This window comes from Copidosoma floridanum, unplaced genomic scaffold, assembly GCF_036245765.1.
Source record: "Copidosoma floridanum isolate Cflo_tuat_1 unplaced genomic scaffold, Cflo_Japanese_pri ptg000012l, whole genome shotgun sequence".
Taxonomy (NCBI): Eukaryota; Metazoa; Arthropoda; class Insecta; order Hymenoptera; family Encyrtidae; genus Copidosoma; species Copidosoma floridanum.
The window spans coordinates 7,939,744-7,967,678 of NW_028321889.1; the positions used below are offsets into that span (position 1 = coordinate 7,939,744).

Genomic DNA, 27,935 nt, shown 5'->3' on the forward strand with positions numbered 1-27,935 from the left:
TATGTTTGCCCGTGTGCGATGCGTGCATGTGTGCAAGTATGTAGTGTCTGGAGGCACATTTTTAAATTTCGCAAAAAAAATTTTTTATTTGCAATTCAAGTATCTACTGCTCCTATTCTTGTTAAAAAGTGTTATTCATCTTGTATGTAAATTATAAGACAGTTTAATGTTTTTTAATATGTCTGATTTAAGTTGCCGATAGTAGCTATACTTGATTAAAACTATAAATTGTAGGTGCCATTATGGCGGTAACGTTAAGTATGAATACGAGACAAATAAGGATTGAATCAGATCTAGATAATAAATCTTAAATTAATAAATATTTAATCTCAATGGGCCCTATGGCAAATTACGAAAAAGTATACATAATTTTTCAAAGTATAGTGTAACCTTAGTTTAACTAAAAGGAAATAAATCTGAAGTTATCTGACGGGCTTTACCGACGTACTACACGCAGCAATCTATAAACAATTTTTTAATAATCTTTTTTAGGGTATGACGACATTTTAATAAACATCCTTAGCAGCAGATAATGCCTGTTAGTGATTATCAAAGCCCAACAAGTGGTAGTGGTTTTTGATTAGAAAACATAATATCGTGATTTTTTTGCAGAACAAAAGTAATAAATAATCCATCGTAATAAACGAACGCCGAAAAAATTACACTGTAAAAATCCTGTAGTGCAAAAATAAATACTTATAATAATTACTGTACATTTAATACTTAATAATAAACGAGCAAAATTTTAATTTTTTTTTTTTTTTAAGTTATTTTAAAAAGCATTTGTAACAGTCACTGAAATTATGTTAGAAAGACAAATTTGAATGTATTTTAGAATTTGAGAAAAAAAAAGGTTGAACAGCGCTTTTATCTAATTTCGTTTAGTCGAGGACAATATATTACTATTATTTACTGAGCTTTGATAACTACTTGCAGTCGTCGTTTGCAATTAAAGGTGCTTATGACAGCGTTGTAATACCTTTAAAAAAATAAATAAAAAATTTTTTTTTTATGAACCTGTTCATATCGTACGGTACCTATGCCCAGCTTGATAAAAATGTAATACACTCATAATATGCTTCACCTGAATAAATCAGTTACAATTTGTTTTACATCGAAAATGCCTGTAGAACGGTAAATATTAGGTATTTAACTCATAGACACATTGAAAATGGACAAAATTTTTGTGTCAATTTTACTTGAAATCTTTCACGCAAAAAATTATACTTTAACGAATTTTATGTAATAGTTATTATTTGTATGCGGTTACCTTTTTACTCTAGTAAAAACATAAGGCATCATCACTATATATTTAATTATTGTTTAAAATTTAAATTTGAAAATCAATATGTTAATCATAAATACCAGGCAAAACTCCATAAAAAATTTTTGAATCTTGCTGATTTCTATGTTCAAACTCTTTATGATATGCGACACTGAAGTAGCTGTGTTAAAAATAAATACTGCTAAATTTAGAGGGAAAGAAAAGTGGTGGGTAAATGTAAGGTGTTTTTCTTGCTGAAAACACCATTCATCGTGGAAAATTATTTAAGTTTACTGATTCTACATGTACACCTATTACAATTCCACATAAAATTCTTCATTGTGTAGTTGCGAATAAAGATTGAAACAATAAATTTTTACCTTCACATAAAATTAATTGATTATAATTTGTTTGTAGAGTGAAAAGTCGTGGTAATAAGCACATGTTATATGGGTTGCCTAAATATTTTTAAAATACAGTAACTAAGATGGAAGAAAATGCTAGATGTATCAATAGCAGAATACAGGTCTTACAAGCACATAACGATATCTCATAAAAAATGCTCACACTAGAAAAATCGTGGTTGACCATGATTGCAGTAAATAAAAATGAAAAACCACTGCTATTAACTAGCAAACAATTATTAAAACTCTTGAAGAAAGAAAAGAAAGCATTTTGGTATAGACTACCATCTTCATCACACGGTCGAAAAGTAAGGGGCTTGAGAGGAAAGACTGTAATAATTATTAGTGCCGTATACCGTCACGAAAACAGATATAAAGCCAAGGACAGATATTTGTCTTAAATATTGCGTCAATTGTTGAGTAATATAACAGTAACAAGTATGATTTATAAGACATCATTGACATCGTGTTCCTGGACTATGAGAATATACCAATATATTAGATATTTTGCATGTATTTTTCACAACAACACTATAGTATGGGTATGGTAGTCAGTAAATAAATTTTTGTTTACAATGCCAAGAAAAATGTATTTACTAATAACATGTCGGTATTTTAAAAAGAAATTAATTTTTTTACTGCATGTCCATATTATAAATATTTATATACGAGTATACATTTTTTTCATGGACATAGTTCGTAGCACGCCAGGAGCGGTTTAAAAAATAGATGTGGGTGCAGAAATGAACGTTCATTGTACATTCATATGTATGAAGTAAACAAGTTATTTGTCCGATACATGAGTATACTCAACATTGACACACGTTACATTGACGATTAATCGTTAAAAGTTAGAATTTTGAACCATTTTCGATTTCTCTTTGATTCATGACAATTTTCAAGTAATATTCACTTTAACAGAATTTTTGCGCTGTAATAAATGCCTGCATAATATTTGATTTCATTAGTTAAAATAACCCTTGTATGACCTATGATTTACTTTGTGAAGTTGAGATTATGAGTTGAATTTAAAATGGAAAACTAAACACAATGGGAAACCTTAAAAATATGACATTTTTTTATCTAATGGAAAAAATTATAAGAACCATTTTTTGAAAAACTGTATGAATTGGATATAACCTTACTGAATGCTGTTTGTAACAAAATGAAAATTTTTGAATGTTCTTAAATCGCCTTATGTTTTTTTGACAACTTTTGTGTATCTTTTATGTTAATACATTCATTTTAGCAGAAGAAGAAATTTTTTTGAGAACATTTGTCAGCAGTTCTACGCTTTTTATATGATATAAGAAAACTTATTTTTTTGTCACACTAAAAATTTTAATAATCACAGTCATTGTACCTTTAAGTGTTGTAGACACTGTCTTAAAGAAATTATTAACGGAAATTCTACGGTATTTTAATATGAGACACTCGTCACCTTGTATAAATACGTGATACACTTATATTTACGCACGTATTTTTCGCAATACTTAACGTGGGTGCAAGATTCGTTGCCTTTCTCTCTTACGTCGTCTTACGTATTCTCTCTTCTTCTGCAGTCAGCAAGGTTTGTCTTTTTATTACTGCTGCGTTCACAATAGGAGAAGTGAAACTCTGGAATAAAATTTCAACTAATGCATGAGCTCATTTTGATAGAATATCCTTCAGAAATATGCTTTACAAGCTGCTTTTGAAGCGTTCTGAAATAGTCAACTAATACACTATTATCTGTGAGTTTCTGAAGTTCAAGAACTTGTGACACAAAATATAATCCATTTACATTGTAGTATTTCATCCATTTTGACTACTAGCTTCTAATTTTTGTGACCCGTTGAATGAATTCCAGCTAAACATTTTTTTAGATTCATGTTTTGAGATGATACCGAAAAATATGAGTGGTGTGGGCCGTAGTTGGAAGAAAACATTATCGTAATTCTGTCCATCTCAGTACAGTTTCAAATAATTAATTGGGGTGGTATAAAGTTGGTACACATGCGTTGAACTGAATTGCTTCACAAAATTTTTATTTGCGGTGACGGAATTGCCATATTTTGAATGGCAATAATACCATAATGGTTTTTTAAAGCTTTCTAAATACGACAAGAGTCGAACCCACAAGCTTTAAGCTTGTTTCGTTGTTTGGACCTTATTACAAGACTAGAAGAAAAAAAAAAAAAAAAAACCAAGTTAATACACCTAGGTATCGTATTTTTTGTGAAACGACCCATATGTATAATACGTACCCTTAGCGAGAGAGGAGTGCCCGAGAGAAGTGCGCTCGCGCCGACTTCTTGGGCATAGGCACAAGTGATGTAAGCTAATATGGGTCAGCCGATCAGTTCCACGCCGCTACAAACAGTTACAGAAGGTATAGGTGCATATATATATACGTATATAAAGTAATTTAGACGGACACGAACGCACGCACTCCCACAAACACGCGCGCACACGCTGCATGTATAGTGCAAAACTCGCGGCGTGTATATAGAAGCGGGCGTTGATATAAAAGTAGAGAAGAGAGCCGAGAACCGGCGGAGCTGCACGAGCGTGGACATCACGTTGGCTCGCATCTGGGTCAGCGGCGTCGCGTTGCGACGCACGCGCGCTCGGATCCTCGGTCTCGGTCATTCACCGTGCAGAGAGCAAGTATATTATGCTCCGGTCCGCTGTCTGCGCGTATTTTGCTATTATCTACTATCTATTATCCTTCTAACCGCGCCGCCTTATACCTATACATTTAATAACAATAATAATAATAATAACAACAAAAGTATAGGCTTAACATCAATAGCTGTGGCGGCAATGTAACTACCCTTCCGGTATAACGTGCGATGGCTAACATGCATGCAGTACTAGACGGACAAAGTGGGATTACACTATGTAGCTGCGGCGCTAATATATTGACCGCCGGAAAAACGTAAACTTAGCAACTGTATACATCTCTCTCTCTTTCTCTCTCTCTTATTCATCACACACTATTTCGTTGCTTATATTATTTTTACTCTATGACATGAATACTCTATCGAAGAGCTTGCGAAGCAGCACATGACTCTTTTATACCAGAAGTATTTTATTCGATAATTTCGCTTGAGATGACATAATCCATGAAATTCTATTAATATATGACTTGTTTCGCGCAGATACGTGATCTGTAAACATATCAGTAACGCCCGAATCTGCAAAAAAGCTCTTGATGAAGCTCGTAGCGAGGATGCCTGTTTTGAGGGGTGCTCACGATCCCATGAGTTACATTTTTCCAAGCTTCTAACCCTTAAACATTTTTCTGTAGCCTAGGATTAGAATTTTTTCTTTGTGGCACCAAAAATTATATAATTAGCGCATGAACTGTGTGTACCTACTTAGTATTACCACCATCCCACAACAAAAATACAAAATATAATGTTCGTAATTTTTTTTAATTGAATCTAAAAACTTACAAAATTCAAGAAACTTCATTTTGAACATATTTATTTTGAGGAGGAAAAAAATTCTGAGCACAGTTTTCGAAGAGCATAACGAAGTTTTTAGTTTGAAAATGGAAGAAAAATTTTTTTAACTTGGTAAAAAAAAATAAGTATTAAACATCCAATGCTGTTAAATAAGAAGTAATTAAAAAAGATTTAACTTACAGGGTCACGCATTAATTTAAACATTTTGGGTACCACAAGGTAGATATTTTAATTTTAGACTGTTGTTACGTAGGATTATCGTACGTAACACTGTACAGAAACTGTTTAGAGGCTGAAGGCTAAGAAAAATGTGAATTTAAAAATTAAGCTATGCCTTGACACATTCGTTTTCTATTTTTACACTTTGTTAAGGAAATGCCGACTGGGCCAGAATTTTTCATAAATTTACAAGCAAAAAAAAGAGTGAAACCCCTTCGATGCATGTGACTCCCTTTCAAAAAATGTGTGCCAAATAAACTTCAGATTTTTGTACAAAGTACTCTATGAGTAATTTGTACAAGTATGTGAAATAGATTTACTGTTTTGTGAAAATTATATCTGCCAATTTTTACGAAATGCACTGCTAATACACACGTTCTTATAAAAATAAAATTGTTAAGTTTTTGTCATAACACCGTTTCAGCTCAATCTCAGTAGATCTAGCTTTATATAATTGTAATTTAATAGTTTTATGTAGGGACATAGGATAATTTAGATATATAGCTGTGTAGTCATTTGTTGTTGGTTATTTTTTTTATCACTTCTAAGACTATTCACTTTTTCGAATTACGATGTCAAATTTATGTATTTTTATGTACAGTAAAAAAGAAATTTTAAAAACTATACTATCTGCTGTTCTTATACGCACAAAAAAACATAAATCATCTTAGATAGTTTTTTCAACCATCAAGGATGAGTAATTAGTCCAAAAACTATTTTAATACTTTCAACACGACGGTTATAAAATCTTAAACACTGTATTTCAAATCCTTCTTTTTTTTCTTCTTGTCATTCGACTCATATTGAACAATGATAGAGAGTTGATTGCTAGACAATCCTAGAGATAAATTTTTTTTTCTTATCTTTTTAACTCTTTGTATGACCTCATCGTATCTAATTCGTTTTTAATGATCAATTGATTAAAAATTGATCAAAGTCAAGAAACTCATTAAAATTTGAATATTATTAGTCAAGGATTGTTAAAATTTTTCTTTTAAACAATAATAAAAATTTTTTTAATGCTTTATAATTATTTACGATTATTTATTAATGGCCTATTCAATCGTTCAATTAACAGTGAATACAATCGAGAGTAAGTCCGGGGTAACTTTAAATTCTCTATCGATCCCAATCACAACTGTTTAAGTGCACAGGGCACATACTTGTATTCATCAGACTTCGAAATTTGCTGTTTTCTTTCACGACAAAAAGGGAGAGAGAAAAAAAAAAAGAAACAAAGAAATAGTGTATAACGTGAAAAAAAAAAAAAAAAAAATAAACTAAAATAAACTGATGCATCGTCGGAACATTTACACAGAGTTAATCAGCCAAAAATAAAATCAGGAGCAGCAATGATTACGAGAGCCAGTTTATGCATGCATTAATCCTGCCGGCTGCCAACAGTTGCTGAAAAATCGATTGGCATGAAATATTAAAAGAGCCCGCGTTGCCGCTGATGACGACGAGACTACTATACATACACGTATCTGCTCTCGACCCAATTTCTAAGAGAGCGTGTATGCACCCCTACAGCCTTTTCCTCCTCCCCTTCCCCACTCCTTTCTCCACTGTCTGCCTCTACAGGCTATATAGCATTCGGTTTTCCATTCATCTTTCGCCGCGTCGTCGTCGCCATCGGCTACCCACTGCGTATATATAGTGCTCGCGGCTGCACCGACAGATCATTACAGGTGTACGCCCTGTATCATCAATTTACTTTTACTTACACCACTTGTCCGCGTATCATGAAAAAAAATTGTTGTTTAGCGATGTGCCCTTCCGTGTTTATGAGAAGGACGGATCCCGAGTTAGTTTGACAACAGTTTAAAAAAAAAATCATGAATTGATCGTTTGTTTTAACAGATTCAATGAAAAATATAACTATGAATGATGGTCAACTGATCGCTTCAAGCAGGAGTGTCAAAGTATATAGATCTTTCAAAACATAATTTTTTTTTACTAAGCTTAAAATCCTCGATTGGTCAAAGACAAATATAATTACTACGTATACTACGTACATTTTAAAGCATTTTTGAGTAGCAGATAATTCAATACGATCGAATTCCATCTGATACAAAGAGAACAGTCGATGCGTTTTTTAATTAATTTCTTCATACGGTGACGGGCTGTGCTTAAGCGTGTAAATATCAGTCCTATCATAGCAGCAGAGAAACGCTTATGAACTGCTTAAATGACAATAAATATGCGTACGTATGTGCTATTATTTGCAAACCCCACATTTTTGTGCAATTTACATTTAATTATTTTTAGATACTTTTACACTTGTATTATGTGCTTGTAAGTAGAAAAATTTGTATTTAATTTTTTATTTTACCAAAGAAAAAAAAAACAAAAAAAAACCTATCAATTATTCTCTGTGCAACAATAATTATCATTTTATTTAATAGATTAATTCAATACACCGTTGTACGGATGAAGAATAAAAGGCTGAGATTATTCTAAAGAGTAAATTTACATATTAGAAGAGATTCATGTTACCCAACGCTGCAGGACCACTTGGGAATATTTCAAGTAAAGTCAAGTTTCGTTGTTGAGCATTGGATTTAACAGATAATCAAAGCGGAAATTTTTTACCACATCAATTCTTTGTATGGTTAAAACTTTGTCGATATTTAGCGCCAAAAATGTTAAAACCTACTGTATCTTTTTTTTTTTTTTTTTTTTTTTTTTAAGAACTTGAACAAACATATGTAATTATTTTATGTTATCTTAATAAGATGCAGTAACAACCGGTCTGAAAATAAAACTCAGAGAAATAAGAAAATTATATCTTCAATAGATAAAAAAAAAAGTTGGGAAGGGCGGGGCAGGGCTAGTAATTAAAAAATATAAATAAATAGTCGTGTCCAGTAGCATGGCGTCCTCAGTCTATGGTACAATCCAACGCAGCAGCCATAACGGCAGTACTTCATCACACTTTGAGTATAGTTATCGTGAAGTGGCGTCAACGTCAAAATATGAAGAAACAACCGGGGCAAGGGTAACAGAGAACAAGAGAAATCTGCACATACCCACGTGTACACGTGCTCGTGCACTTACACACAAAAGCTACTCAGGCATCATCATCATCATCATCATCACCATCACTACCATCGTCATCATCATCATTATCATCATCATCGACTATGCTTCACTCGGTTAGAGTATGTGCGCGCGCAAGAGAGAGAGAGAGACAAAGTTCATTGACCTGTGATGGAAGCCCAAGAGCCGCGTGCTCGCTCGACTATAATCTTACTCTCTCTTTCTTTCATGCTAGATACGCGCGTAGGAGGGGACTATAGCGGCAACAACAGCAGCCCTCCCGCTCTGATACACTCGTGGGATTCGAGATGTCGCTCATCGCGCGCGTAAATGCGAATAATGTCCATGGATGCAGCTTACACATGTAACACGAGTGAAGTGTAAGGTATAAAGCTTCAGCACCACGGAGCTTTCGAGGAAGAAAATAAAAGTGTATGCAAGCAAAAATTCATGGAGAGAGCAATGCTCCAGGAAGACGAAGCTGAGGAGGAAAGCGACAAAGGAGGAGATGCAGGAGAGAGTGGAAGAGCACGTGCACACCCGCGAGCACGGCAGATACCTCGTCTCAGTACTCGAGGGGACTGCGAGCATTGCAGATGGCACACTGGAGATCTGCACGTATACCTAACAGCTCCGATCTGAGTTCTCACCTAAAATCATAAGGCTCACATGTAGAGCGTTGAGATCACGTGAAATGTGTTTTCATGCATCTCAAAGCTGGGAGCAAGAGTCGTCTTGAATTTTGGCTTTGTTCTCCGCGAGTGTAACCGCGCCCGGAAGCTTTCATCTATTAGGAAACTCCCTGGCGCTCCGAAATTATTTGTCAGGAGGCAGAAAGGGAGGAGGAGGAGTGAGGGACGGGGAGAGGCGATCGGAGACTCTCCTCGCGAGCGAGACTGGCGACAACGGCGTAAAAGACGCAGATCAGCAGTATACATAGTAGCGGCACAAAGGTCGTTCGCCCCACGGCGCGCGAGAAGCCGTCGAACCCCGAAGCTTCCTCCTCCTCCTCCTCTGCGCTTCTTCTTTTATAGTAGTTGGCCCGTCACTTCGTGGGTCCCGACGTAGGTCACACATTTTTCTCTTCTTTCTACTCCTTGACGTTGCAATATCCCCAAATTTTATCCCCCAAAAAGCATCGCTTCTTAGTTGCGTATTTTTTGTTATCAACGGTGCATACAACCACACTCAAACTAATAGCTGCTCTTCTAGCCAACCCCTACTCCATCCGTACACTGAGCTCTTTCTACGTGGGTGTTTGTATCCATATTTTATGTTAAATGTGTATGTGAACGTGTGCGTATTAATAGGTGTTTAAAAATTCGAGTTAAAAATAAGATTTTGTAATCTACTGAGAAAAATTTTTTTTTTATTTCGATAAGAATAGCGGTAAAATAAGTTTGTATCAACTGCATTAAGTGTTTCGATTTACATTCGGCTACTTTTTCGACGCGAGTGATGATTTTTACAAGTAATAAGTGTTTTGTGTCAGTTACTCAAGAAACGAGAGAAAGTAAGTGAAGCTAAATATTGAAAATTGAGAAAAATCAAAGGATTACAAGAAAGTGAAAAAAAAAAAAAAAAAAAATTAGTATCTAGGTTGAATTTTGAGGTGAATAAAGCGAGCCTGCATGCAGACAAAGAGTGGGCCTAAGCAAGGTTTTCCGTGTCTATTGCTGCTGCTTCTGCTGCCGCTGATGTGTGTAGTGGTAACGTTGACGTGTCGGAATGGATAAAAAGTAAAGGGGGTTGCTAGTGCCGGAACCTACTCCTCATCCACGCCAATAGTCTCCAAATATGGCAAACAATATAGATGCACACACCAGACGATGTTAAGTAGCGCCTTATATATATCTTCGTCTACTTGAGGTCCAGATTGTACCTTGATTACTATATTCGTCCAACAAAAAAAAAAAAAAAAAACGAACGCACAGGTGCCCACGCGCGTGTTTTATCAGTAAGATTACACTGGTAATCTCATTCAATAATTACCTAATTTCATGTGCCACCGAGATTTTTCCTGTCGGAGTAAAAAATGACTCATTTATGGGCAGCTAGACGATCCAGTGGCTCGAGAATCGCACACCCGAAATGTTGAGTTACCGGAACAAAAAAAAAAAAAGCTCGAAAACGAATTTCATCAAAGTATGACTAGAGATTGGCAATAATTTCACGCCGATCCATAGTGAAAAGGTAATTGAGTTTAGTAACGAGAATAACGATTCCAAGTATAGCAGTATAGTAGCAGTGTTTATCGCTTAGCTCGTTAAAAAAACAGTGCAGGTAAACATATTAAAGCTGAGCAGGACAGTTTGACAAATAATTAGCTGAATTCGCGAAAAATCAAAAGCAAGGGAGTCAGTAAAGAAATCGGCAGATTGTCGACCGATAAGGTAGTGTTATCAGTGTTGTGTGGAAGGAGTCATTGCACGGAGAAAGCGAGAAAAAGAAGCGTCATCGGTATATATACACAGCAGCAACAGCTGCCACCTCGCATGTGCGCACACACCTACACGTACGCGAGGTTTTTTGGATGTGCCAGCAATTCGCTGGATTCGTGAGTTTGGAAGCTCGGAACGCCCCTGGCGGACAAAACTGGCGATAATGTGTCCTCGTGACTTGAAAGCCGTACTTCGTATGTTTAATCACTCAATAAACTAAATTAATAAAATTTTCATGCTTTCTTGGACACTGAAATCCAGAGTGCGCGATATATATATGAGACAAATATAAGAATATTCATTGTGGACGCTTATTTTTAACCCACGGAATTAAATACAAGAAAATAAAAAGGGAATTCGTTTAGTTGACAAATCAAGTCTTAAATCTTCTCAAATTAGAATTATTTCCAAATCGGGGGTACACGGTATTGCGCGATTTTGCCACCGCACATACAGAGCGCTGTACATACTTTGTGCATGCACGCTCTGAAGCAAAGAGAGAGAGAGAGAAAAATCGGGCGGTGCTTCCTCACTATGGTGCTGCAGCTGCTTATACTCGGGCGCGCATATGTGTATGCGCAAGTGACGCACACCCGCGATATACATAGCAATGCGTTGGCTTACTGTACACTTACGGGTTCATCGTTCTCGGTTATGTAATGTGTTTGACTATATGGTACAAGCGCCCCGACCACTCTAGTGCTTTTCTTCTTCTTCTTCTTCTTCTTTTCTCCTCCCTCCCTTCTTCTCGCTGATTTTGCTTCTGCTGTTGCTACTGTTGCTCTCGCTTACGTTATATATATACGGCTGGCTCTCTGTTTCTCCTTTCGTGCTGCTCTTCCTCTTTCTTATCGCTTTCCTTGTCTCCACCACTTTGCGCAACCTCGACTTCGTTTTCGTCTTCTTCTCGTCTTGTTCTTCCTCCTCTTTATCTCCTGTTTCTTACCGTGTACCGCAAAATTTTCGGCACATGTGTATACCCGACCACAATATTCTCTCCTTTTCTCGCATCCTCTTTTTTTCTTGCATGGCAGGCTTCTCGACAGTCCCCGGCGACGTCAAATTCGAAAAAGTTTGTTTATTCCTTGATTTTTTGCTTTCTTGATCAGTCTCGTGCGTTTTTCACAGTAATTTTAATAATTAAATTGCTATGTATTTTCTTTTCGATTCAAGTACGTACAGGCATAGCATTCACTTGAAGATTTTCATTTTCGATAGTCTTATTTGTTTTGCTGTGCTAAAATACATCTCTATATCAGTATGAAATCAATTAAGAAATATTTAATCATCGACAACAGAAAATAAATTAAATTAACTTAGTCAAGTATACTTTACGAATGATATTCACAATTAATTAATTATAAGATAAGAGAATTCAATGTTATTTTTCATTGGATTTCACGTTTTTTTCAGTTAGTTGTGGAATTTTTTTATTTTTATTTTCAACCACCACATCATACTACAGTCTTGGAAATAAAAGTTGAAACTAAAGTTGAGCTCCAGCTTCTGGTTGTTATAAAACATCAATTAAACATAATTTGATATTTATAAATTTAACTGACTCGATAACTAGTTAATTTTATTACAACAAAAAAAGAAAAGTGATATTAATAATACAAAAAATAACAATATTAATAACAATAGAAACAATAATGACAACAATAAAAACAATATTTAATAAATAAAAACACCCAGAAAGTTGGATGTTTTTATTTATTAGATTTTATCTATTGGAAGCAAGTAAAAATAGGGAGATATACTTTTATAATAAAAACAATAAGAATAATAATAAAATAAACTTGAGCAAGAAAGGTGGCAAAAAAGTATCGGTGAAGAGGGAGAAGGGGTACGTAAGCAGCAAAAGGGGCCTAGCGATCGGTTGTAATATGCCGCATGGAAGAGATTACCGTGCTTTGAAAGAAAAACTTTGCGACGAACCAGACAAAAAAAATGCTGTCGTGCCCGTACCCCTCCTGACTGACTGCAAATGGAGAACTGCAACAGCAGTAGCAACAATTTGTCAGTCTACTGTGGTCAACCTAGCTGGGGCGCCGACAGTACCAGTACCCAGCATCACCACCAAGCGGCCTCTAGGAGTTTTTTCACTGGACAACCTGAGCCACAGGACGGGCGTAGGCTGCAGGCGAATTCTATTAGAGGTACAGCGTTTAGCCACTTCGACGATTCGAGACATTCGAAAGGAGACTATTATTCCGAGTTGTGCTGCTACATAGTAGAGCTTGAGTTGTATATGCATATATATATATATCTTACTTTCTCACTTCGACTTTTACTAAGAACTGTCGGGTGAACAATTTTACCTCAGATTTCTATGCATTAAACAATTTAAATTTTTTCTTATTCTCATGATTTTTATTCAGCAAACTAACAATTAACATTATTGTAAACTAAGAGCTGCAATTTTTAGTTTACAATTATACCGTTTTAATTGCAAAAAAAATGGCGGGTCACGATATAAAAAAAAAATTAGTTGTTTGGGCTATGAAGGAATAGCTACAGATAAAAATTGTTGAAAATTGTATTTCTACTAAGATTAGATTCGTTCGATATTTAAGTCACCAAGATATCAACAAATATTCTGTGAAATTCATGATTTTCCTATGCATACAAAGCTACCGTACATACAGGGGTCAAAATATTAAACTTGATTAGATTCATTCAACGTTTTGTGTTGGACACCCTTTACTTTTATTTGAGAATAATAGACGGTTACAGAAAATGTTACTTGTAGCCTTGTTTAGCAAATTGATGGTATTAAAATAGACACAATTTTCTTTCTTAAATATTTTGATAACCGAGTACTCGTAAATAAATATTCTTACGTTCAGTGAGAATATGGATTTCCAGAAAATTTAGATTTATGATTGTAATTCGACATAAGAGCACATAGTTACGATCTCGAAGTTACAAAACTGAATCATCAAATTAATTGAAAAAAGCTCAATAAAGTTGCGAACGATCTATAGTGATTGCAAGTAGATTTAGTAGATGAGTTTAATCGGCTTTATTTTTCTTAGTGCCTCCTTAAAGACTCTTGGATCTGATTTTTTGCATTTGAAATTAATGAGATGAACTTTATTGTTCGTCACAGGTTTTTAACGAACCGTACATTATATTTTACTACACACATAAAACATAAAAAATTAAGTTTGAAAGTATTTAAACGATTTCAATACAGTATAGATCACCCATCTCACTTTCTCTACTACACATCAAAGCATTGAATTTTTAATTGCTGGGAAAAAAACTTCCTTCGTGTTAATTCTGGCTTAAATTGCGAGGTTTGTGGCTGATCCTGGAAAAAATTTTTGATCAGAAAGAGATATCCCAGAAACACACGATGTCTTGTATAGCTTACTTGGAGTCACTGTGGGTGAATTCGAGACAAAGGAGGGGTTGGGTGATGAAAAGGAAAAATGAAAAAAAAAAAAAAAAAAAAAAAAAAAAAAAAAAGTGTCTGTAAAAACCACTAGATTGGCATGAACAGCATATAAATTTAATACATACATAAGGTTTATTTATATATTGTCTCGAACGCTCGACGGACATAGATAAAGATACGTTTTAAGGATTGGGAATGATTGTAAAGCACTGAACTGTTTCGGACAGCTAAATCGAACATTGCGCGTTCTTCTATAACAGAAGAACGTATGCGATCATTAATACCCATCAGAGTAGCTTATAACTTAAGGGTACTCCCAAGACGTATATCTATGTTTGAAGTCGGAGTTTGGTGCTTTTGGTACACCCAAAAATTGGTAAAAATTACCGAGTCCAGATGACTTTGACCCCCAAATCATGCATGACAATTTAATGCTATTCAAATATTTACCTATATTTGTATACGAGGAGTTTATAAAAATGTCGCTGCTAGTGCATTTTTTAATGTCCTTTGTTGTGTTCACAGCCCAGATCGAAATAATCCCGTGCAAGGTTTGTGGTGACAAGAGCAGCGGCGTCCACTATGGGGTGATAACGTGCGAGGGCTGCAAGGGTTTTTTCAGACGATCGCAGTCCTCAGTCGTGAATTATCAATGCCCAAGAAACAAGAACTGTGTTGTCGATCGAGTCAACAGAAACCGGTGTCAGTACTGCCGGTTACAAAAGTGCCTAAGGCTGGGCATGTCCAGAGATGGTGAGTGCTTTTTATTTTTTTAATTGTATTTAATGATTCTTTCATATTTATTTATTTATTTATTTTTTTTTTTATTGTAAGTTTGGATTTGTTTTACTAGTATAATTAATAAGCACAAGTATAATTTAACATCGCGTTTGAATGAAAAAATTAATTTGCAAGATTAAATTGTTAAAAGCGTTAGTGTAGTAACAAGAAATATGCCCCAAATGTCCAACTGGCTACTTAGTAAAAAAAATTTATCAATACAAATATATAACCAAAAGGAAACTATAATTTTTAAGTTGTTTGTTTTATGACTAACACGCGCAAGAATAAATAAAAAAAGAAATTGTTTCAAAATGTAAAAAATTACTGCCGTTTACTATAAAATTAATGATGGAAAAAAAGCGAAACCAAGCAATTATTTAATATTTTCTTTTAATCTCTCATTTATAGCCGTTAAATTTGGACGAATGTCAAAGAAGCAGAGGGAAAAGGTCGAGGACGAGGTGAGGTTTCACCGGGCGCAAATGAGAGCAGCGTCGGAAACAGCACCAGATAGTAGCGTTTTCGAACACCAGACGCCAAGCAGCTCGGATCAACATCACTCTTATAACGGAGGGTCAGTTATTAACTTAAACTTTACACAGCACTTGTAAATTTACGATAAATCACTTTTTTAAGTTTTTTAAAACTATTCGAGTATGCCTATATACTTCCATAATTTATACGCCTAAATATTTTGCTTCAATTCAAAATGAATTAAAATATAACCAAGAAATGATTCTTATGAAATGAAAATATGTATTAAACAATTAATATACGACGTACGACGGATATTCACTAACTTGAATCAAATACAATGGGCATAGTAAGAATAAAGACGTGATATCAAAAAAAAGGTGCCCAATTTTTTCGTAGTAAACAAATTTGATTAATTTTTTATCAAAAAATAATCAATATTTACGTAATAGACGTATGTTGTTGATAATATTGTAGAAAGTGTCTGTTAGTTAGCATGAAGCTTCCGTAAAATATTTATTATCGCTATTTTTCAGCAAACTATAATTTGAAACACTGATTTTTAAATAAATTTATTTTGAAGTTATTTTATTTCCATGGCTTCGTTGCTATTAACCGATGTAAATATTTTAAAGTAAGTTCATTAATATTTGAGATCACAAATACCTAATAAAAATTTCATCAAGATATATTATTTAGTTTTACATCTACTGACAGTCGTAAGTCACTTTCTCACTGGACATGGTGTAAAAAAATGATGGTTTTCGTAAATAATTAAAAAATGCTTAAGCCTATTACGACTCTTCCAGAAGGAACGAAGTATAGAATATTTCGCCACTAGCGAGGAAAGTACGGCTAATCTTCCCGGATATGATTTGCTATCTGGGAAGTGCATTTGTACTTTCTTCTGTTAAAAATGACGTTTTTCCCGGTTTTTAGAAATAAGAGCGTAACACGATGTTCCTCTGATAAAAATCGTATTATCTGCTTACGAGGAAAGTGTTTTAGTATCTTTAGTGTGAACATTGCCTTACGAATCAAAGGCAAGGAAGGTAAACACAAAACTGATAGAAAAATGTTTTTTGATCAGTTGTTAATGCATTATTGAGAAAATGTACTTTCATCTTTGAAAATAAAGAAAAATTTTTTTTTGCCAGAGCATGGAAAATATACTGTTTATTGAAATAAGATGTAATTCTTACTTTACAAATCGACCGACAGACAGAAATTTTTTCTAAATAATGTACTTCAATCTTTCAAACACAACATGAAACATTTCTCATACGTTTTATACATAAATAAAAGCATTATTTTATCCTGAAACAATCTGTACGTCTGTAGTTACGCATACGGAGGTAGCGAGTATGCGTCGCCGGGGCCAGGAAGCGGAGGATACTACAACGCGGGTTTGGCAAACTACGAGCTAAGCGCTGACTACGTTGACAGCACGACGGCCTACGACCCACGGCCGACCCAGACGCAGGTTGACACAGTAGCGCCCGACACGGCCTCCGTCACCGCCACGGGGGTCATGCCCGTCGTAACCACTGGTAAGTCACCACCGCAGTTGCTACTTTGTTTTATTCTTAATTTACTTCTTCTGATTCCTTCTCATGTTTTTCTTCATCATTTTATTCACAACAAAAGCGTTTGAATTTACGAGTGAGGATTCGGTCGGTTATTTCAAACTTCCATTTCCAAAATGCTGTTTTGATTTTTTTCCAACGCTAAATGTAGGTAGTAATATAATTTAAAAAAAATTGTTTTTTTTCGAAATTTTTGAAAATTCTTGGTTCGTTGAAAAAAATGTTTACATTAAAATAACGTGGTTCATATCGAAGATGATACAAAGTGATGATAATTTTTTCGATCTCAGATACAAAATTAATAGATTCATAAAAGATACTAAGGTTGTATAAAAAGGTTTAAAACTGCATAGCTGCAAGTTAAATTTTTTTTACATATTTTTTTTTTGATATTCTGGACAAGGGAGCTTTTAAATCAGACAATCTTTGCAATATCACGGTTTTGGGCTGAAAACTCGTATTCTTTGATTTTTGTGAGCCTTTAGTAAACTCTTCTCTCCAACAAGATCGCACAAAAAAATTTCGTCCAAATTTAATTCTACCCACGATAGATTCCAACCAATTAACACAGCAACCCTTTCGTCGCTTACTTCACTTCTGGACATGTTACTTCACTTTTCTTAATCCAAAAAATTAAATAGCTGGTAGGGAAAAATTTTTCGAAGTGAGTTTTAAATTTAGTGAGCTTTGAAGTTAAGATTCAAACCCAGGTGTGCACACTTCACGGGTAACCGCGATAGCTGTCAGTTTTAACCGTACAGGGGTATTGCAGAAACGTATTTGAACTCAAATTTCAACTCATTTTTTCATCTCTCCATTTAAACGGTTCAGGGAACGCGAAACATCGAGTGGGTACCCATTTCATTCTTGATATACTACTCGATTGCGCTTAAACGTCTTTATTATTAATTAACGTTACGCGTCCATACGCAGTATACGTTAGCTATCTTGTTCCACCCAAACAAATGTATTTCTTAGATTTCCGCAACTTATCTTTCTATTTAGCAGTCCTCAATCATTTACTTATTTATTTTTTTTTGTTTGTCATTTTTTAGGTTAATCTATGGGTAGAATCATACGCTGCAGTAATTTCCGTAGTATAGAAAAATTTTGGTTGGTTAATTAAGGCTAAGCTTTCGCATTACATTAACTTTTCATTCCACGTTTAAATAAAAAGACGTAATTCACGTATGAACTTAAAAGTAGACAAAAAGCAGTAAATCTTTTGATTATTTTCGTCTGTTCATTATAAAAGAAATAAAATGTTGACTGACTGGTTTATATTACCCTTTAGTTGACGATTTTATATTACTTTTTAATGAACAACAGTTAACTAATTCATAAAATAAATTTTGCAAGCTAAAAATCAAAGAAACATTTCATACATTTCAGGCCAAAATTTTTGCAAAGATGACAAATTTTGTATGTAACTACTTAAAGAAGCTTAATCCAGATTAGTTTATTGAAATTCCGCTACGGAGATTTTTGCAGCTTATAATATCTTCCTTAACTTTTACCCAATTTAGCAACTTTTTCCAATTCAAAACCATCCTTACTTGTACAGAAATGCATATAGCGTTGAGTTTGAATTAACAATTCTTTTTTGTCCAAGCTTTTTTCGCAAAACTTATAAATTTCTTCCGTAACAATTAATTTTTATAATTTTTTTTTTCAATCAACATCTAACAAGACCGAAAATTTGGCTGTCTCAATGAGTCAGACTAAGTATTGGAATGTATTGTTCTCATTCGACAGTGATGATGTATGTACCAAACCAATAATAACGTTGGTCCTGTTAGTTACAAGTTGAGATATTTTATAAAAAGTATCACAAATTTTTACTGGTAATTTAGTATATGGTTTTGTATAGTTACATGAACTTAATACGAAGTCGTTTATCCAAATAAACTTAAAAAAATAGTTTACGCGGGCAAAGTGAAAGAATTTTATAAAATTATATCTTTGATAATATTATGTGATTAAAAGTAATGTTTTTCATTTAATATGATTTTTTTTTTTATAACATTGCTGGTAATATCAGTATGGTTGCTGTTGTTATCGTCATGTTATTGCACATTTTCATCAACTTTAATCATTTCTACCCATTATTTTTCATTTCCCTAATGCACTAACGAGGTTTGGCTTAATTAAATAGAGATTCATCAGTTAATCAGTCATTAGAGTTCATCAATGTTTGACATAATTAACCATAAGGGTTTTCGTAAATTTGCTAATAAAACCGCTGATTATTGTGAAGAAAGTTCAAAGAAATTTCACGTTTTCTTCTTGATATTTTTGTTTTGTCGAGTAAAAAACGGCATGAAACAGTATTATTCACATTTTAAATTTCTCGAAACCACAATTGATTTCTCAAGCTAAAATATGTCCATACACTTGAGTCCGCAAAACTGAAATAGCCAAGATGAAAACATAAGCGTGTTTCCCCGAATCGTTTTTGGAGAAACCTGCCCATCCCCTTTCCCTTTAGAAAAAAAAAAAAAAACGAGAAAAAAGAAAAAAAAATCGGCATAGGCGGGACGACGACAGGCACAGCCGGCAGCAATAGCGCGGACGCAACTAGCCCTGGCGGTGGTTGTGGCGGCAACGGCGCCGGGGGTGGCGGTGGTGATACCGCCAACGGGGCTGGAAACAACGCTGGTGGGAATAGTTGCACGGTGTCCAGCAACAACCGTACGAGCAGTGGTAACACGGTGAGCGGCGGCGGATCGCTGAGCGGTGGTGGTATCGTCGCGGTCAAGCAGGAAACCACGGTCGAGCTCGCCAGCCTTGGCCACGGCTCCTACACGATGGTCGACTCGACGACTTTTCTCAGCGGGCAACAGAGCACGCCCCCCACCGCCAGGCTACAGGCCTCCGCCCAGCTTCAGACGGACGACGATGAAGTTCCCAGTATGTCCCTTGCGATGAGATGTGAGGCTGTTTACGTGATGTTGTTGTTGTTGTGGCTGCTGCAGCTGTCGTTGTCGTTATTCATGTTGTCTTTTTTTTTTTTTTTTTTTTTTTTGCTGTGTTTGTGGCTCTCGCTCGAATTTGCATGATTATAATGTTCATTACAACACACCACAACCCATCCATCTCGCTCGCCACCGTAATATCCCGCCTCTCCTGTTTTTTTTTTTTTTTTTGTAAGTGTGCCATTTTACAGTTCTTTTCTATCGCTTCTGTTTCACGAATATTTGAATTTCAGCTGTTGACTATATTATTAATTGCTGTTATTTTTATTACTATTGCGCTTTAAGGAAGACTCGAGCATTTTATCAGAATACAAAGAGCAGTAGCTGGAATTTCAATGTATCTCTTGTTTTTTGTTGTTGCATATTTAGCTGTTCACTTGCATAAGTATATATTGGATTTTTTTCCCCATTTCAGTTGTTTAGTTTCGCATGGATCTATGTTACGTTCTTCTTTTCTTGCCGTTTTCATTTTACGTATACACACATGCGCACGTATGGACACCGTCTCATTACGATTGGGTTGATATTAATATTATCGGGCTCCATAATGCATTCACACAGGATAACCATTGATAGAATTGCACACTCGATATTTCCATAATCATTAGTATAAGCAAGTCTAAATAATTTGTACGTACAACCAAAAAAATGGAGCTTAATTTTTCGTAATGAAATTTTTGATCACAACATAGGGCTAATAATAAGAGCAGTCGTGGGTATCGAATTTCCAAGTCATGAATCACAAATGTTAAAGAACTCGTGAATCTGTTTAAATAATACATTTTTAGCACACATTTACACAGTTTTTAGGATTCATATCTCCGTTATCACACACATCACTTCTTTCCTTTTGATTTACCTCTGACCCAAGGTTATATTATACATTACCACCTAATCGGATCACAGTTTTGTTATAAGATGGGATTACTATACATTTTACTTACTGAAATTACTGAATAAAAAATTTCCAAGATAGCACGTTCAAATTGCTCATGCGTTGTTATTTGAAAACTTGTGGGACTCGATTTTTGTAATAAGAGTGCCTCTTTTTAGAACTTTTTTATGAAAATAAAATTTACAGCCATAGATATATATGTTACATTATGCACGTAGATATCGAAAAAAAAAAATTGTTCTTGCCATTGCCGATACCGATCCAAGTCCCGATAATTCACGAAAAATCGAAGAAAAAAAAAAATCATCGTTAGCTTGGAGCGTATCGGCAGCAAGAAAACCTGCCCAACTCGTCCAAAAGATCGAAGAATATACTAAAAGACAATCGTCCCCTTTCCCCTTTGCCCATCGGAATTGCAGATCCGCAAGAAGTCAACGAAATGCTGGCGAAGGCGATAGCAGACGCACACGCCAGGACGTGCCTGGTGCCGACCGAACAGATACAGGAATCGTTCCGGAGTTGCCAGCCACGCGACACTAGGCTGCCGTACTACCTGGACACGAGTCACGAGCAGCTCTGGCTCGAGTGCGCCCAGAAGCTCACGAACGTCATCCAGGTGATCATCGAGTTCGCCAAAATGGTCCCGGGCTTCATGAAGCTCTCCCAGGATGACCAGATAGTCCTCCTCAAAGCTGGTGAGTCTCGATCGTTTCCTTCGCTGCCGATGACTATTGTACAACCAGCCAACTTATTCGTCAATCCATTTATTCCAGGTTCCTTCGAACTGGCAGTGCTACGTATGAGCAGGTACCTCGACCTCAACACCAACTGTGTACTGTACAGTGAAACTTTGCTGCCAAAGGAGGCATTTTTCACGAACGACACAACCGAAATAAAGCTCGTGTCTTGCGTCTTTGATCTCGCCCGGAACATCGCCGAGCTGAAGCTCACGGAAACAGAGCTCGCCCTTTACAGCGCGGCTGTACTTCTCAGTCATGGTTCGTATCGATGCCAATATCATTTTGATTGTACGTTATCGTTCGGCTGTAACATTTCGGTTCATCCGACAGATCGACCGGGACTGAAGGGCCACGCGGAGGTCCGAAGAATTTACGACGCGGTGCTGCGAGCCCTGAGGTCCGAGCTGGACCGCAGCCACTCGGTACCTTTGAAGGGGGACGTGACCGTGTGCGACGCGATGATCGCCAAGATACCCCAGCTTAGAGACGTGTCCCTCATGCACATGGACGCCCTCGCCAAGTTTAAGCGGTCGCAGCCTCACCTCGAGTTCCCGGCCCTTCACAAGGAGCTCTTCAGCGTCGACAGCTGAACGCGTGACGGAAATCTAGTCTTGACATCGAAAAGGAGCAAGCCCGACCAATCATCGTCATCCTCATCGTCGTCATCTTCGTCGCCGCAGCATCACCAACAGCAAACACCCCCAAACGACGACGACGACGGCAATGACGGACACTTTGAGTAATAAACAGCTGGGGCATTGCTCTGTCAAGGTGCGTTTATCAATTTTCGTTTATTCGTTTTGCATGTTGGTCGAGACAAATGCTGGCATTGTCTTTTTCTACACCGTTGGTTTTCAGACCACCGAAACCATTTCAATTGACAATACTAATTGATTTTTTTCTTTTCAGATTATTTCCTTCGTATTGAACATTTTGGGCCTTAAATAAACATAATATTGTTATATAAAGTATAAACAGAGCAACATAAAGAATATAAGGAAGATATATATATATATATATGAGCATACATATACATATATAGATATATGTATATGCATGTGTACATGAATACGTTTATTGGAATACAATATTAATATAAATATAAGATTATGTATACACATACAAATATATATGTATATAAGTATAGTATTATATATTTATATATACATATATTTATTTGTATCTTAAAGAGCTATCGGTTGTTATGACAAAACAAATACACACATACACAGAAAGTGATACACCAACAACATGCACATACATTATTGACTATGGATAATTGTGTAAGAAGGATACAACTAGAGCGACCTCAAAACAAACAAAATGTGATTCGCAAAAAAAGAGAATTCATAAAAAAAGTGACTGCATGTCCGACAAAAATTACGACCGAGCAAGCTGCGCCTTTCACAGAACTGTATAGATCAGTTTTTGGTAACACGTGTCATAAAACATGTTCGGCGTGCAAAAGTTTGAAGCCGATGTTGATGAAAAATTGCCACAATAAGGACGTCAAGTTCAACAGTCACAAACATAAAGATTAAAATTACTCTAAAAGTATTCGTGCTTAGTTCAATTAGGCTACAACTACATTAATGGGTATGTCGACACAATGTCGTATGACAGTCATTTAATTGATTCATTGGACATGCAAACAACGATAAGCATTGCTCGGTCGTGACAGAGGACTGTATGACGATTCTTCAGAATGGCACAAGTGATGGGTTACAAGCTAATCACGTTAAAAATTGGTATTTGCTTGTTTTTGGGTCCCTCCACTCGAGCATTGTATTTTTAATTTCATTATTCTCATGATTCGAGTGCGAATAAAATAAAATGAATTTAAAAATAGATATTGACAGTAGCAAGTGTTTTGTCGACGATACGCGCCCTTTGTAATACAACAGAATTTCTTTCAATACGCTTGATAAAAAATAACCATTGGCTAATGGAAAAATCATATACATGCGAAAGCAAAAAATATAGATCAAGTGATGAATTAAAAAAGTAGTAATAGTTACGATAGACAAATTTTTTGTAATTTCGACTCGTTTTCCGGAAGCGCGTAATGCACGTGTGGCAGTTATCTGTTTTTATCCTGTCAATTTATAATAGTTTAAAAAAAATAATATTAAAGAAATAAATAATGGAATCTGGTATTCCACTTATTGCAAAGTTAAAAGTTATATAAATATACTGTAATGTACAAAATATTTCTATGAAATTTTTAATGAAAAAAGGCAAACATAATTACTTACATTTTTTTACTTATCAACTGTAATTATTTATATTGTTGGATGAAAATAAAATATATTGCGGAAATTGTGCGCAAGAGTTTGAATGAAAATAAACACAAATTTTACGTAAAAACACACACTGGAGCGCGCGCCCATGCAACACACAACTTTAAATTGCACCCGAACTAAATGCAAATGGTGGTTTAGATAGCTGTGATAAAGATAAGCTAATAATTTTTTTTAGCAGAGAAGAAAAACGTAGTTGAGATTCATTTTAATTTTTGAAGCTTCTGAAACTTTTAATTTGTACAGTACTCTCGTTATCCCTGTTTTATCTATTTTACTCTTTATCTTTGCACTTAAATCTTTTTTTTGCTGATATTTTAATTTGGTTGTAAATTACATTATATTAAATTCAATTACCAACAAAGATTGAAACGATTTCAACAACGTTGTTACTCTGTTCTTTTCTGAATAATCAATATGAAAGTTACATCATTTATATAGTCTAATTACCTCTTTGTTGTTTAATTTTAGATGTCATAGGCAAATATAGTTGGTATAGGAAAGTCGTAATTGGTATTTATATATAATATATGTAGAACGCAAGTATTTTGCGAGCTGTGCTCGAAAAATACGAGAAACAAAAAAAGCACCTATATCCATAAAGAGTTGAACGGCAGTAGGGTGAGAAAATTTTTTATTGATTGCACCGGAAAGCGAGTCGTTGTTATCACCAGTGGAGCATAATTTAATTTACGATTCACAAATAAAACGGCGATGGAAAATAAAGAAAAATGAATAATGGAGATTAACCGATTGTGTGTATCCCAACATCTCTGTTATCGTGAACATGTAATAATAATTGTTGCATAATTGTGATATGACGTTTTAAGAAAAATAAAGGTTGAGTTGAAAGATTATATGAAGGATCAAAATCGTTAAAAGCGAGTAGAGGTATATTTAGAAAATAAAAAAAGTAAAAAATAAAACAAGCATTAAAGAGTGAAACACTAATAATAGAAAAAATCACAAAACCTGTAAGTAATGTTTGCATCTGTTATATATACTTACGTACAAAGAGTGAAAGAACGATATATATGCATTCAAAAATAAAAAGATGCAGTAAATGCGACTCGCGCATGAATATTATTGTAATTATCAAATAGATGAAATTCGCAAAAAAAAATGTGAATGAGTGAGACGATGCGCAAACTAGTACATTAATAATGAACTAAGGCGTGACGTAAATATCATAATAATTTTTATTATAACTGTAATTATTATTGTTATTTCATTATCATTATTATTACTACTATTACTATAATTATTATTATGATTATTATGAATATTGTTATCATTATTATTGTAATTCTTGTAATTATTACAATCATTATTACGTTTATTACTACTTATTTAATGAGATAAAACGAATAAAAAATATTTTTTATTCATAATTAGAAAAATTTCTGTCACTATAAATACAAGGTAAACGGATAAAATGAATGGGAAAAAAAATGTATGATCCATGTGCTTATAATATACAAGTGGTCATGTGCGAGAAATTAAAAACCATATTCGACATTGGTATATATATAACGCGCGCGCAGATAGGCTAGTAAAACATACACAGATTATAGGCGAAGGTAATGTTGTAACATACAAGCGAAACAAAATATAATTACAGAAGAAAAATAAAATGCGGGCGCTCGTGAAAATAAGCAACCTAGAGTTAAAAAATAAAAATATAAGAAGCATATTATAATACAATACACATGTTGCATCTAGAAGTTAATATTGCGATTCAGAGTTGAATTTTATATATAACATGAATAATAATTTAAAAAATTGGCGGATAACATAAGAAAGCTATAACCCTACGAGCCTAGGATTGTACACATCTTGAAAATCGTATGAAATTGCTTTTTCCAACGTTTTCATGTGCCGATGTTTTTAGAATTTTACGGGCTGATTACATCAATTTGTATTGCCCTGTACTTTTTAATTTTATTTATCGATCAAGTGATACAGTTGTTGTGATCGTAATTTTGTAAAAAATATATAAATTATAAAATTATTGATACAAAAACTCAGTTGATTTACAAATAATGTTTATTACTATTGGATTGTAATATTAATGCATCCCTTTTTGTATTAAATGTTAAAAATCGGAGACATTAAATGTAATTATAATAATGTTTTACAGTTTTGTAAATGTTCAATTTTTTTATTTCTTCAACAATTTATGAAACATTTTTCAAATTAGCACTGAATCATTACGATTGAAGGACCAAAATTTTTTGGGATAGTTCATTCAAAAATTTTTAAACGCTTTTGTTCAATTTTTGTTATTGCTTTTTCGAAATCCAAAGAATTTTATAGACTTGAATCACAGTTTTTCAATAGATAATAAAAAAATCTTGTATCCAAGGTTGGTAAATTTTTTTCAAAGAAGAAAAATTTTGTACGTCTATGAGGAATCATTGTATTACTAATGATAATAATAATTGTCGGTAACAAATCTTTCATCAATATTAAATTTTCAAGTAAGCATAATCCCAAGTACGTAGGATTTGGTACACATTCATAGACACTCGCACGCACGCACACACTTACACACGAGCGCATGCAAGTGTGCATAGAGCAACTCGTTGCCGAACGATAAAAAAAAATTGGCAATAGGTGCAATACCGTACTGATAACCATCAAGAGTAAAAAAAAGACCTTTGTTATGTAAAAAGATTTTTAAATATGACGCACTCTGGAGGCAAAAGTACAGAATGTCTCAAATCGCATGCGTATCATCTCAAACTGCTCGCCTTCGGCTCGGGCGAGAACCGTGCGATCTGAGCTTTTTTTTACTCGCGCCCTATGGTGCGCATGTAATTTTGCGCTTCAATGTACGGAGAAACTAAAACTTTTCGGTTCACGGAACGAGCTGAAAATTTCACGTTCGGTTCAAGGGCGCATTAGAAAATATTGCATAAAAATATTGCATGTTATACCAATGCACGTTTGCGCGACCACGTTGATTTAGCTTTAAGATTCTAGTATTTTTAAAAAGGCGTCGATATTAACATATTATCCTCAACGATGGTTCTCAAATGCATTAATTTCATGTGTCGAGTTATTTTTGGGTTTTTTTTTTTTTTTTTTTTTTTACTTTTAAGAAAATAATACACTTTTCTGACGAAATCTTAACTTTCATTTTTGTTGTACAAGAAACGTGAAACAAAAATGTGGCCTTGAATATTTCAGTATTTATTGATTTAAAAGTGAGAGAAAAAAATGTAAGTATGTAAATAAAATTACTATGGCGTATAATTGAGTCAAAATACAAGGAGAAAAAATATGCGATAAATAATTGTGGAATAAAAAGCTTTGAGAACCATGGCTCAAAGGAGACACGAGAAAATTTAGACTTTACACTTTCATTATAGTTGTGGACGAAAAAAAAGTTTTTTCAACGGAGAATGATAAGATTTGTTTAATATAACGTCATGCAAGGTGCAAGTGATTAACTTGGTTTCACAAACTCTACTTTTCTGTTTCTACAAATCTGTCATATTTGGATTTTTAATACTGTACTAGTAACTACATTATATTCATCAGACTGCAGGCATTAATTATTATAAAAGCATAGATTTTTGTAAAATTAATAATTCTTCGAGTGTGGATAGCCAGTTGTAACATTCAAGTGGAACTTTTGTATGATAAATCAAAGAATCAGCGGAAATTCTTTCATCGAAAATGTAAGCATGAATTAATTCAAACGTGAAAAAAGAAAGATAAATTAAGTTTTGAAAAAAATTCAATTTATGATCGGCCTGATTTTTAATACGATTGTATACCTAATACGTTGCGATGGAACAATTGTTTTATAGATCCTGCGATCCCCGCATTACATCATTTGAATCTTGACTTACGTACTAATAACAAGTAACGATATGGATGAAAAAAGGAAATCAAGACTTAGTTGTTAATAATTTTAGGAATTTTGTAATTTTCATCCCGTGATGAATC

General features: G+C 34.6%; 1 protein-coding gene across 2 annotated transcripts in view; it reads left to right on the forward strand.

Moving 5' to 3' along the window:
- Hr3 (nuclear hormone receptor 3 ROR-beta) overlaps positions 1-25,870 on the forward strand; it is a 65,105-nt gene extending 39,235 nt beyond the window's left edge. Inside the window, exons 2-9 of one of the 2 annotated variants that reach the window (XM_089590269.1) lie at positions 14,751-14,978; positions 15,417-15,582; positions 16,824-17,032; positions 19,616-19,978; positions 21,358-21,633; positions 21,712-21,936; positions 22,009-22,449; positions 22,588-25,870. In XM_089590269.1, the coding sequence (XP_089446395.1) occupies positions 14,751-14,978; positions 15,417-15,582; positions 16,824-17,032; positions 19,616-19,978; positions 21,358-21,633; positions 21,712-21,936; positions 22,009-22,268 (1,727 nt within the window). In that variant the 3' untranslated portion in view covers positions 22,269-22,449; positions 22,588-25,870. The remainder of the gene's footprint in view (positions 1-14,750; positions 14,979-15,416; positions 15,583-16,823; positions 17,033-19,615; positions 19,979-21,357; positions 21,634-21,711; positions 21,937-22,008; positions 22,450-22,587) is intronic. The other variant, XM_014357246.3, reaches the window with a different exon arrangement.
- Positions 25,871-27,935: the final 2,065 nt, after the last annotated feature.